At 35.5% G+C, this 13512-nt stretch overlaps 1 protein-coding gene across 1 annotated transcript in view; it reads left to right on the top strand.

Annotated features, from left to right (window-relative positions):
- The first annotated feature begins 3000 nt into the window (after positions 1–3000).
- dhx36 (DEAH (Asp-Glu-Ala-His) box polypeptide 36) overlaps positions 3001–13512 on the top strand; it is a 31822-nt gene continuing 21310 nt past the window's right edge. The window contains exons 1-11 of the mRNA XM_028464669.1: positions 3001–3553; positions 6432–6589; positions 6675–6767; positions 6897–7092; positions 7317–7355; positions 7454–7624; positions 9197–9276; positions 11719–11793; positions 12741–12907; positions 12987–13068; positions 13140–13280. Of these exons, the coding sequence (XP_028320470.1) occupies positions 3149–3553; positions 6432–6589; positions 6675–6767; positions 6897–7092; positions 7317–7355; positions 7454–7624; positions 9197–9276; positions 11719–11793; positions 12741–12907; positions 12987–13068; positions 13140–13280 (1607 nt within the window). The 5' untranslated portion in view covers positions 3001–3148. The remainder of the gene's footprint in view (positions 3554–6431; positions 6590–6674; positions 6768–6896; positions 7093–7316; positions 7356–7453; positions 7625–9196; positions 9277–11718; positions 11794–12740; positions 12908–12986; positions 13069–13139; positions 13281–13512) is intronic.

Consider the following 13512-nt stretch of genomic DNA (forward strand, 5'->3'; position numbering starts at 1 on the left):
TTTGTAAGGTTTAAAGATTTTGTTGTTTCTGTCATGTATGTTTTTTTTTTTTTTTTTTTAAGGTTAATCAAATCCTAATAAAACATGAAAAGATTGTGTTTTAGGTCTGTCTAAAACTATACCATTATTTTTTTTTAACCCTTTTTATACAAACAAACAATAAGTATCAAACAAAGACAAATATATAAACAACAGAAAAAAAAATACAGCACAACAATACACAAACAGTTAAAATAAAATGCTCAACACACAGCAAAACTTCTTAAAACACATTGTTGTTCAGGAAAATGCAATAAGTGTTTCTATACACAATCAAATGTCTCTACCTCTGACGATATAAGTGAGTTTCTCCAACACAATGCAGGTTGTCATCCCTTTCACCCAGACACTTATTGTAGGTATATATATTTTCTCCACGCTAAAGCGATCATCCTCCTGGCTTGCAGGAGTCCGAAGTTGATTATAGTCAGTTGTTTTGAATTGACGTTAAAGTTTTCTGGATATATACTTAAACTTTTGGTTTTGAGAGGCACATTCAACTTCACAATTGCAGAATTTGTGTGAACAATTGCTTTCCAAAAACTTACCCTCAAAAACAGTGAAGCTGAGTCACTTTCTCATGGAGACACTTAATGCAGGTATCTGCAATGCCAGGGGACCAGTGGTTCAATCTTACCAGTGTGATATACGTTTTTATTAACCACTTGTGTTGTTATAGCTTCATTCTCGTATTAAAGGTGCAGTCCGCGACTCTGAGATCCCTCTCTCCCCCTCCATCCCCGCTGCTCTTTTGCCCTGCCTCCAAACTTTCCAAAGTCCCTCCCTCAGAGGAGCTAACAAGCTAACCTTAGTCTGACAGCAACATCACAATAATAGCATGCTTTGTTAAAAGCATATTCCTGCAGCGCTTCTCTCTCTCAATATGCACATACCTCAGCAGCAGCAACAACACAGTGTCACTTACAGCAGCCCACACGGAGGCTGCTCCGTGCACATTAACAACACATGCACTACAGAGTTCTAGTGTAAAAATTACAAATCATACATAATGTAAATCAAGCAGCAGTAATTACCTTTTAAGCTAAAAAGTCACCAATTCCATCTTCTACTCCTCCAGACCATACACTGTCAAAAAGGCGGCGCTCTAGCTCTGGGAAAGGGGCGGGGACTGTGAGCAACAGCTGTCAGACAGCTCATCAAACACAATCCTGGCTCTGATTGGTTCTTTTTGCTCGGTCGTGGTGCATTCTGGCAATTTGCCAAAGGCTGCAGGAGCAGCAGGGGAGACTCAATGAGCCTGTTTTTTTCACACAAACTACTAGTTTGATGTAAAGCTGTCCATACATAGTGACAGCTTTAGCAAATATGACAAAAAGTTACTTTTATGAGAGTTGCAGACTGCACCTTTAATGTTTTGTTTCTGGGCGCTTACACATGCCATTTCCCATTCAGAGTTTGATATGCTTTCTCGTATATCTACTTTCCGTGCTTCTAATCTGTCAGTGGTGGATATTTAATCATGACACATCAAAGCTTCACAAAGCAGAGACACTTTCTGTCTTTTTAAATGTTAAATTATGAAATTTTCAATATGCGACAGTGGTGGTTCAGCCATTACATCTTTATGCTTTGATGATATAAAAATGTCTCAGCTGCAGATATTTGAACAAAATGTTTTTTTTAGGAATATTATACATCAGGCCCAATTGTTCAAATTTAAGGAGGCTGCCTCTGTCATAAAGATCCACTATTTTACACACAACTTTATGCGTCCAGATTTTAAAGCCACCATCCGCTTTGCCAGCATTAAAATGCATACTACCCCATATAGGGGCAAAACGAGAGATCGGTGGAGTGTCTCTAATATGCTTATGCACTTTTAACTGGTTTAAAACATAATATAGTGTCATGTGACATGGCCAAAGTCTTACAATACATTTTTATGCATAAAGCAATATCTAAGTACCTAAACAATCTATTTGTTTCTCAAAAGGTGAGCCTCCCTTTACTTTATCTTCTATCTACTTCCCAGTATTTCACATTCAGACATCAGCCCATTCTAAATCCCCTGAATTCCTGCTTCCATACTGTAAACTCATTGCACACATGCGTTGCAAAATTTAGCCCATAAAAACACTAAAGTAGAAACTCAAGAATAACCAAATGTTCTTGATCCTACAGATTTGTTATGGATTCCATTATTAGCAAAGTGAGCTGTTATTAACAACACAATGACCCTTTTTAATTTGTTTGTTACCTGGAATGTTCTTATACAGATATTATTATTGATGTTTATTGAAAGAAGAGATTGATAAGTTAATACACCACATTTTAACTGCAACGATATTTTATTCTGATTCCAACTAAGAAGCATCTGGAAGTTGTTCCAAAGTGGTGAGTAGACCTGATAAAATGTAAATATTAACAAAGCAAATAAAGAATAAAGTAACATGAAAATAATTAAACACTCAAAGAACAAATGGAATAATAAAACGTGGAAAAAATCCTGGGTTTGAAGGTTGGTAGACACTGAGACAACAAGGCAAGGCAAATGCATTTTTAAAGCACATTTCATGCACAAGGCAACTCATATGTGCATTCCTTGATTAAAACACTTAAACAGTAAAACGTTAAACAGGGTAAGTTACTACAGTACATATATTAGTGGTTCTGAAAGTTAAAAAATCGACTTTAAACATTATAACATACAATATATAATAATAGAACGCAACAGGAAATCATTCCTGCCTGTGGTGATCAAACTTTACAACGCCTCACTTTAACCTGACAGCTTTTTGATTATTATTATTATTATTATTATTATTATTATTATTATTATTATTATTATTATTATTATTATTATTATTATTTTCTACTGTATCTGTATTTAATGAACAGTATTTTATTTTATTTTCTTCTTCTTTTCATATACCGTATCTTCTCCTCCAACACGTGCAGGAAAACCAATCAGAGAGCCCTACGTCATTTCGTGGACCGAGCTTAGTAATTACGTCATCGATATGCGACATGCCGGACAGATACTAACGGTGTTATTTATTTTACAATTACACATTTTGGTTTTAAAGTAACTCAGCTCGAGCAAATATAAACTGTGTATCTTAATATTCAGTTAAAGACTGTAACGTTGATGATTCGTGTTAGCAGTGTATTTTACAGCTCAGTTTTCCCTGTAGAATCCAGTTTTGTTTTGCGAAGCAGTGTTAGCGCAGGACTTAAAACCAAAACAAAAAAGCCGAAACCCCGAAGCAACGTTTCGGTGTTTTGTCCGTTCTTTAGTATGAGTTATGATTATGGAGGGGGAGGCGGAAGAAGAGGCAGGAGAGGCGGCCGTGGGCATAGAGATGGCAGCAGGGAGCGGTGGGACAGAGGAGGGAGTTCGAGGGGACATTCGAGGTACCCGGACTGTGACACTGACCGTGGAGGAGGATCTGGACCCAGGGATCGTCCCCCTCCACACCTGAAAGGCCGGGAGATCGGTCTGTGGTACGCCAGACACGGAGCCATGAGAAACAAACAGGCTGACAGGAGATCAGTACGTACTCATTGAACATATACTTTATTATGATAATGATTGTGTTTATGTAGGTTGTCACAAACGGGGATCGGGGTTTTCCAACTCATAACATGGGGCTGCTTTTACTTGAACCATGTTATTATAGAGAATCTTATACTTCGACATTTACACAACATTTGTCTTAGCAAGTAGTCGAAAAAACTTTAGCCTAAAATATGTGAAAACATAAATAAATACATTCAGACTAAAGAATATTAACCACTTTTTCAATTTAAGATTTAAGTAAGAAAATAAATTAAGAAAATTAGGAAAAACGAGTGAAGGAATATTTGAGTATGAGTAATATTTTCAATAGCATTTATTTATTTTTCTGTTTGCAGGATCACGTCAAAAGCACTTAATGGATTTTGACAAATCTTAACCAAAGGTACACCTAGGAAGTTTCCATTACATTTTGGAGGGGATTTGATCTGATCAATATTCAGTATACTGATTCTGGATCAGTTTCACAAATCCCTCTCTCATAACATTGGGGGAATTTAAAATATCTATATCTTGGTTTGTAACTGGTCGATCTTTATCAAATTTGATTCAGTTATGTCGGGTTGGTTCTCAATTACCCCATTGAGTATCATCCAGATCTGATCTGATCTGATTACATTTTTCATTGCAATTTTTAGGAAGAAAAAAAAAAACGGGGGTTTCCATTCATTTGGATCTTCTGTATTGTTTTTAATGGGGATAGAAATTTATTCTGAGTCTTTAAAGTGTTAATGATCATGGTGCCATGATGAAGATCACTGATCCAGATTAGGGCTGACCGATGTGGACCAAACTTCACATCTTTATATTTTTTTTCTCAAAATGGCGATATACTATATAAATTTTGATATTTTTAATTCAATAAAGTCTTACCAGGCAGAAAGACAACTCTGGGTTAAATTTGCTGATGCAAAAACTCACACAGGCACATTTATCAACAAACGGCTGCACAAAATGTGCAACTCCTAAAACAAGTATTTTAATACAAAATTAGCTTCAAAATTGAATTTGAATTTTATTTCAGCGGTCCACAGAAAAACAAAACAGAACAAACAACACTCAATTGTCTCATTCTTTAGACAAAAGGGTGTAGGTTATAACAAAGCTTATACATACCTACTTATCACAACAAAACAAAACAAGGTAATATCACACACACAAAAATAATAATTTAACTTATATTACTATTTTCACAATATAAATTCAATATATAGTCTGCACATGTTTTATATGTAAATGGTCAATGGTAAATGGACTTGATTTTATATAGCGCTTTATCACCACACTGAAGCAGTCTCAAAGCGCTTTACATATCAGCTCATTCACCCAATCACTCTCACATTCACACACCAGTGGGACAGGATTGCCATGCAAGGCGCTAGTCGACCACTGGGAGCAACTTAGGGTTCAGTGTCTTGCCCAAGGACACTTCGACACATAGTCAGGTACTGGGATCGAACCCCCAACCTCTCGATCAGAAGACGACCCACTACCACCTGAGCCACAATCGCCATGTACAGCATATACATGCACATCAAACATATATACATACGTACATACACATGAATGTACATGACATGTACATAATATTAACATTATACTATTTCATATCTATGACACCAATGTTCTCAATTAAATTTAGAGTGGCAATATATAAATTAACAAAACCCTTTTATTGTTTATTAAGTATTAATATGTAATATGAAAATGTATCATTAAAGGCAATATTGTCATTTTCGATATCGCCAAAATAGAGAACTCGATATATCACGAATCTCTAGTAAGTAAGTAAGTAAGTAATATTTATTTATATAGCACCTTTTACAGACAGGAGTCACAAAGTGCTTCACAATACAAACAGTGCATACAATACAATACAAATTACAGTTACAGTCACAAAAATATGATGGTCATAAAACAACCCTTTATCACTGGAATTTTAAAATGCTTTCTGAAACAAATAGGTTTTCAGTTGGCTCTTAAAAACATCAACAGAATCAAGCAAACGCAAGGAAAACGGAAGATCGTTCCAGAGCGTTGGCGCGACCGCCTGGAAGGAGCGATCTCCTCTGGTCTTGTAACGGGTACGGGGGACCATGAGCAGGTTCTGATCCTGGGACCTCAGCCTCCGGGAGGGGGTATAAGGACACAACAAGTCTCTAATGTAGGAGGGAGCCTGACCATGCAAGGCTCTGAAGGTCAGCACCAGAATTTTAAAATTGAAACGAAAAGTGACTGGGAGCCAATGAAGGGCTTTTAGAATGGGAGTAATATGGGCCCTTTTGTTTGTGCGAGTCAGTAACCTTGCCGCAGAGTTTTGTACCTGCTGAAGACGAGACAGCGCCTTTTTGTTTAGACAGGAAAATAAGCTGTTACAATAGTCTAAACGGGAAGACACAAAGGCGTGGATAATCATCTCAAGATCATCTCTGGACACAAGTGAACGTAGTTTAGAGATTTTCCTCAGTTGGTAAAAATAGTTCCTTGTCAACAGTTTAGAGTGGTGCTCTAATGACATTGCTTTGTCAAAAATAATGCCAAGATTTCTAAGGCTTGTTTTAGCAGACAAACTCTAATCTCTATATATTGCACAGGCCTAATCCAGATAACAAATGAATAGATCAGAAATGAAAATAAGTAGCACAATTTATCAAAGATATAAATACATATTATTAAACAGACAAGAGCTGCTCATGATATGTGCAATTTACTCCTGTCTCTGATAACTTTGGGTTAGAATGGATAGAATTTCTCTTGGCTGCCATAATAAACTTCCAAAAATGTGTTTTAAACCAAGTGTGAGTGACTACAAAATCAAGGCTAAACTTCAGCGTTTTCTTTTTGGTGTGTGTAGCGTGCAGTGGTCCAGATGGACGAGTCCACAGAGCAGCATATCACAAAGCTGCTTTCCACCGTCCAAAAAGATAAGTCTGACTCAGAGAGAGGAAGCAGGGGTGCAAGGCCGTCCACATCTGGCAGAGAACAAACAGCTGCTAACAGTAGTAGCCACTGGTGAGAAACTGCTTGCATAGGATTTTCATTTGAAAATGTATTTACGTTGGGACTGTTTTAAGTAATCTTTTTTTATGAACATCAGTTACTTTGATGGAGATTTGCCTGAAAAGGTTAAATACAAGAACATGATTAAATCTGAGGAAGAGGAAGACATCAGTCAGGAAACGTCTCAAAGGTGATTTTTTTTTTTCATTAAAACCTCCCATAAAAACATACTTCAGTATTCTCAGAAGAGCCAGTGTTTTTTTTTTTTTTTTTTTATATAACTTGTTTTTATGTGTGTCCATTATTGTTTTTGTTTTAGAGCCTTTACAGCTGCAGTGAAAGATGAGACTCCAGATGTGTGGGACGATGAATGTCAGCCAGAGGAGGAGAAAACAAAACCAGTACTTAGAGACAAGGACCTGGAGTTTTTATTACATGATGTGAACAGAGACAGATCATTGGATCAATACCTGAAGATAGATATGCAGAACAGAAACAAGCACAATGACATGCTGGTGAGCGTGGTAACATTTATTTTTACCAATCGTTTGGCATCTAGCTTTACTGAAGATAACCCTGGTTGATTGTTTGAAAGTTAATATATTTATTATTATTAATAAATTATCTCAACTATGCACACGTTCAAGTGTAAGTGAATAGGATTCATTTTAATTGATTATCTGTTCTTTTTGGATAATAAAAAAAATTTATTTTGACTTTTTTGCATTTTTGTCTTCAGAAATTTCGAGAAAAACTACCATCCTATGGGAAAAAAGAAGTTAGTGTTTGATTTTATTCTTTCCAATCTGAATTAAGCTCCCTGCTCGTGGAACAATGTGTATCTAACGTTTACTCGTGCTCATATCTCGCTTTCAGGAGCTGGTGGAGCTGATCAACGCTAACCGTGTCCTTGTGGTCAGTGGGGAAACTGGTTGTGGGAAGACCACACAGGTCACTCAGTTCATCCTTGATGACCACATAGAACGAGACGTTGGCTCGACCTGCCGAGTGGTGTGCACACAGCCACGCCGCATCAGTGCCATCTCGGTATGTCCTCCCTGCACGGCTACCTGTAAAGCCTGGCAAGTAAAGGGTTAAACGACATACACTGTAGTGCATGCATGATTAATCCAGGATACTATGGTATTGGACTGACTCCATTTTTATATCATAAATTTCTGGTGACCCCGGAGTCTTTGTTTCCCTCTAAAATTAGTTTTGTGATCATGTTTCTTTTAAAAATACAGAGTAGCCACTATCAGTGCACAAAGTAACAATCAGTGCCAGCTCAGATATTTTTATACTGCATTTTATTTCAGATTTATATTTGACAAAGTAAAAGTATAGAATACAGTTGTTTGAGATTGTCTGTGGTGTTTTAATAATAATAATAAAAAAATAGTAATTATTTAAGCTTTCTGAGCTTTCTGACTTTTCCTTCACTGGATATCTATTTCTGTGATATTATCTTTTTTTTATTGTGCAAAATAGATAAATAAATAATAAAAAAAAACAAGTTAACATTTTGAAAATTTTAAATAAAATTTTACTTGTATTTTTTTAATTTCAAATTTTTAAAGTTTCATTGTTTATTTAAAATTTTTTATGTTTTATTTCAATTTTAATGTTTTTTTTTTTTTTTAACAATTTAAAATTTTTAAGATGCAATTTTCATCACTTAAAAAACAAAAAACCCCATTATTACTAGACATTTCAGACGACCCCATTTTATTTACCCCACATGGGGTCACCAGTCAGTGCACATATGAAACAGGGAACCAGTAACATAATGTTTCATAATGCAACTGACACATTTCATGAATACATTAAAATTAAAAACTAAATTAAACTAATCACCTGCATGTAAACCAATTTTAAAAGTGTTAGTTAATGACTAATAGTTAAATAGTCAAAAATACAGGAAATAAAAGAACATTGTTTACCATCTATGGCAAAAAGCTTAAGAAAACCAAAAAGGAAATTCATTTTATTCAGTCACTTTAAATCATTATTTTTTCGCTTTAGTTCCCGGTTGCAATTCTAATGCAGTTTTATAATTTAATGCTCTTTTTCTTATTATTATTACTTTCTTTATGTGTAGGTGTGTTGTTTAATGTGAATGATCTCAGAAAGACATTTGTCATTAAATTGCAAAGTTTGTCGCGCAATGTTGATCACATTGATTATAATGTTGCTACTGCCTGTTGGCTACAGTAATAAGGCGAAATGACTAACGCTTGCCCTGTTTATTATCCATATGTTTATTTTTTCCATGTAGAAAATGTGGTGCTTTAATTGAACTGTTTTAGAAAAACGGGCAATAATGTAGTAATACGCTAAAGTAGATAGTAATAGATGAGTCGATAAGGAAATATCAGTGGAGTTGACAAGAAAATAGTATATTATACCACATCTGTGATGTGGGTTAGGAGGTCCCATGCTCGAGTGGTTTTGATACTTTCTTGCAGAAGCACCTGTTCCTCTTTGAGCCCCGTAGCTGATCTGATAAGGACCTACTTATTATGGCCTTTATTGATCACCCTAGACTAGAGGTAGACACTCCTCATGCAGATACAAAAAGTGTTTGCTCACGAGCTGTGCGTATGAACTCCCTTTCAGGTAGCAGAGCGCGTGGCAGCAGAGAGGGCAGAAAGTGTCGGGAATGGAAATTCGTGTGGTTATCAGATTCGTCTGCAGAGGTAATGTATTGTATTTCTATTCATCTGATGTTGCGGGAGCTAAAAATAAGTTCTTTGTTCAGTTTGGCCCAAGTTTTTTCCCTCGGCTGGGGCATAAGGGATAAAGCCACTGAAAGAAATGCCTTCAGTTTAAAACCCAGCTCTATGCATAGCAGTGTTGCATCTGAATTAGTGAAGCAATAAATTGCATTTTAAAAAATAGGTGTAACTATTCTGGTAATGTGCTCATGGAAAGTTATTTTTGCCTCACTGATTTAGTTTTGGTTCCTTTAGAAATCTTTTTTCTTTGCATTGCAATTACATCTTTATATTGCGTTGAATATAAATTCTAAATAGCCAACATCACCAATTTTAAATACATTGATTCACATTTTATGTGTACGCATCAAGAGGAGATGGTATCGGATTTACATGCATATGGTTAGTTTAAGTGCAGGCTACTTTAAATTCGATAAGCGGATGCAATTATTGTCAGAGGAAATGGTTTTTCAAAAAAATCAGCAATCACGAGAATTGACTCAGGAAGAGACGGGCAAAGCCATGGGCAGACTGAGGCCGCCGCTGGTCGAAGAGGAGAGGGATCTGAGGCAATCTCGACTGAATCTCACTGCTCATTGTGGTGTGAAAGTGAAAATGGAGGCACAACCAATCACGGTATAATATGAACTGGCACAAACGTAGACGCTATTAGAGGAAAAAAAGATGGTAACTGTCAGAAAATAGGACCTGAATCTCAGACGATTCTTTCATGGATTACAGTTGTTTTCTTTGTGCCACATTTTTTCATACAGTCAAAACATTACCCTTGATCATTTCATGCAATTGAATAATTTAGAATTATCAGAAGTTATGAGAAGAAAAAGCTTTTTTTTTTTTTTTACATTTGTCTGTGTTTGATTGTGATGCAAATGTAAGATTAACTTTTTATTTTGTTTTTTCAAAAAGAGTAACTATTTGCCAACATTAATGTAGTTTAGCTAAAGTTTACTGTCTTTACAAGGATGTATTTTGATTAATAAAAATATTGATTTATATTGATAATTCTGCTTAGGGGTTTGTTTCCTGAATTACATTTTTTTTTAGTGTTTCTTTCATATATTTTCCTGTGCAATCTTTACCCTGCAAAGACTTCAAGGCATTTATTACTAACACATTATTGGCATCTATGACACCATAATAATTACCAAACATTTCTACCACCACAAGGCGCGGACAGTCACGATCAAAACAGTTCTGTCTGATATTTTATGTTCATGTGTGGGGTTTGTAACAGATAAAATATCTTTTGAAATTTAGAAAATCTTTATGCATGTACTCGGCTTAAAACATATTAATCAAAAATCACCAAACAAAAAAAAAGGGAATGGGAAGAAGCACAAGGTTATTCAATCGATGCCTAGCATATCTTTGTAACATTTTATGCACTTTATATACAAGTATACAGTATATACATGCATTGTTTAATAAAAGTGAAAATATAGATTTAGTTGTTTGCTTTGTATCAAGACAATATACAGTAATCAAGATACTGTTGCACATATATAACGTTGAAATAAGTGGTACCATTTTACTACTTACTCTGGAAATTTTTCTTTTACTAATACCTGAGCAAAATACAAAGATAGAAGTGCATTTCTTTGTTATATATTAAATGCGTTAAATTGAATGTTAAGGGTGTAAGGAAATAATTGATTCTGCGATATATCGCAATATTTCACAATGCCAGTATCGTATTGATCAAAAAAATGTGCAAAATTATTTTTTAAGCACATTTTTTAAAACACACACACAAAAAAAAGAAAAACATGTAATTGTGCTAACATATGCATAGCACGTAGACTCCTGGCCACTAGGTGTCAGTGAAGCACATAATACCTTGTTACACTACCTCACTTCTCAATGCATTTTAGCTTGGAAGTTATTTTCATAAAACATACTGGGCACTTTTATAGATGTACAGTATGTGGTTACTTAAAAAAAGAAAATAAAAAAAGAACGTTCCAAAATCAGAATCTGTTGTAGAAGCAAAAGTAAACTTTTTTTTTTTTTAAACGTCATTTGACAGTTTGATAAACATACCACTTGTTTTTTTTTTTGATACTGGGATTACAGTTAGTTACCATTTAGTTGTTCTTGCAAGTAATAAATTGTGTTTTATACCATTTTGTACTTGTAAAGGAAACATTTGTAATTATTGATATTGCAATACATATATTGTTTAGTTTGGGGATATATCGACATACATCATATTGTGACATACGTATCGTATTGTCAGGGAGTTGCCTGATTAAAAAGTTCTACTGAAGAATTGTGCAAAGTAAAAGGACAATCTATGACTAACAAAATAAGCTTTGAACTCGTTGAGCAAATTTCATATGTTGAATTATTCATGTCTCAATTTATGTTGTTGAGAAAAAATGTTTTACCTCTCCTGTTTCACAGCCGGTTACCACGGAGACAGGGTTCTATCTTGTACTGTACAACAGGCATCATCCTTCAATGGCTTCGCTCAGACCAGTAAGTATGATCTCACCTCATTTTCTCTTTCTTTTCACATTTCCCGTGTCCTCAGTCCCCCCCCCCCCCCCCCCCCCCCGTAAGCCCCTCATATCCAATACAATCCCCACTGTCACTGATCAACTGCACATTGAAACCTCATCAGTATGGATCCCCATAAGCAGAGACACACACAACCACAGATTCTGTAGAGTTACTCCCGATTGTGTCTTTGTATTCAGACAAAAAAAAAAAATCTGAGTGAATCTCTTTTTCAAATAAACTAAACGATTCATTCATCTGTTGGTCAGGTTTTCTAGTGGAGCAGGAAGTGTTTCTACATATTCTTGATTGTTCCCTGTAGATACTTCTGGCGTATGAAATGTGCAGCATTTTAGATAACAACCCTGAACTTCACACTGTAAATGCAAATTTGGTACAATGAATATGTCAAATATGGATTTGATGGATCCTTTCTGCTCATTATATATAGTACTTAACTCAGTGTTTTTCAACCTTGGGGTCGGCACCCCATGTGGTGACGTGAAATGTCTGGTAATAGGTATATATAAAAAAAAAAAAACTTATATATTAATATTTAAATGATTATTCTTGTTCAAATACACATCATACACAGTAAATACTTGTATTTGTAACACATTTTAATAAACTTGATCAAAACTAATTTTGGGAGAAAAAAATGGCTCTGGGGTCGAAATGATATCATTTGTGATATCAAAATGGAAAAAGGTTGGGAACCTCTGACTTAACTATATAATGTTTGAAAAAATATTTGTTTTGCACTGCTCATGTTATTTTGCAGCAATTGTAAGCCTGCATTGAACCTTGAAAATACAGATATAATATAGAAAATGGAAAGCCCTTGGTATGAAAAACAAATAAAGATATTACCCTGAGACAACAGAGGGAAAAACCTTTTGACAAGTTTTCTTTTTTTTTCTCCTCAGATTGTTGTCAACTATCAGTCACCTTGTTTTAGATGAGATCCACGAGCGGAACCTGCAGTCCGATGTTTTGCTAATCATTGTAAAGGATTTGCTCAAGCGGCGCGACGACCTCAAGATCATTCTAATGAGTGCCACGCTCAATGCTGAGAAGTTTTCCGAATATTTTGGTAACACATGGCACATATTCTCAAAAGCAAAACTTGTATATTGTAAAGTGCTTTATTGCTATTCTCATTTCTCCAATAGACAACTGTGCTATAATTCACATTCCTGGCTTGACGTTCCCAGTGGAAGAGTTCCTTCTTGAGGACGTTGTGGAGATGACATGGTAAAATAAATCCTCGCCTCATAGAGAAATATAGATTTCTTGACATAAACGGTGACCTTTTTTTTTGCCAGTTATTGTCCCAAGAAAAAAGACCAGCGCTCCTCTTGGAAGAGAGGATTCTGGCATGGAAAGCAGTCTAGACCTGAGAAGGAACAGAAAGAGGCTGAATACAAAGAGAGCTGGCCTTGTTTTGCTCGCACACTGCAGGGAAGGTCAGTGGGTGTAAAATATGCGATGGTATGTTCAGCAGCGTCTTTGCTGCTGAACAGGTTTTTGTGTTCAGGTGAAATGAAGCACAAGCTCAGCAAGACAAAATGTCCAGATTCTCTCTCGATTTTAAATGCTTCTATTTGTCTGATTTCCTGTAGCATACGTTATATATATGTATTTTTTATGGTAACAATTTTAACAATCTGTTTTAAACCACTAGAACTGCATATTTAT

Source organism: Gouania willdenowi, chromosome 13 (assembly GCF_900634775.1).
Source record: "Gouania willdenowi chromosome 13, fGouWil2.1, whole genome shotgun sequence".
Taxonomy (NCBI): Eukaryota; Metazoa; Chordata; class Actinopteri; order Blenniiformes; family Gobiesocidae; genus Gouania; species Gouania willdenowi.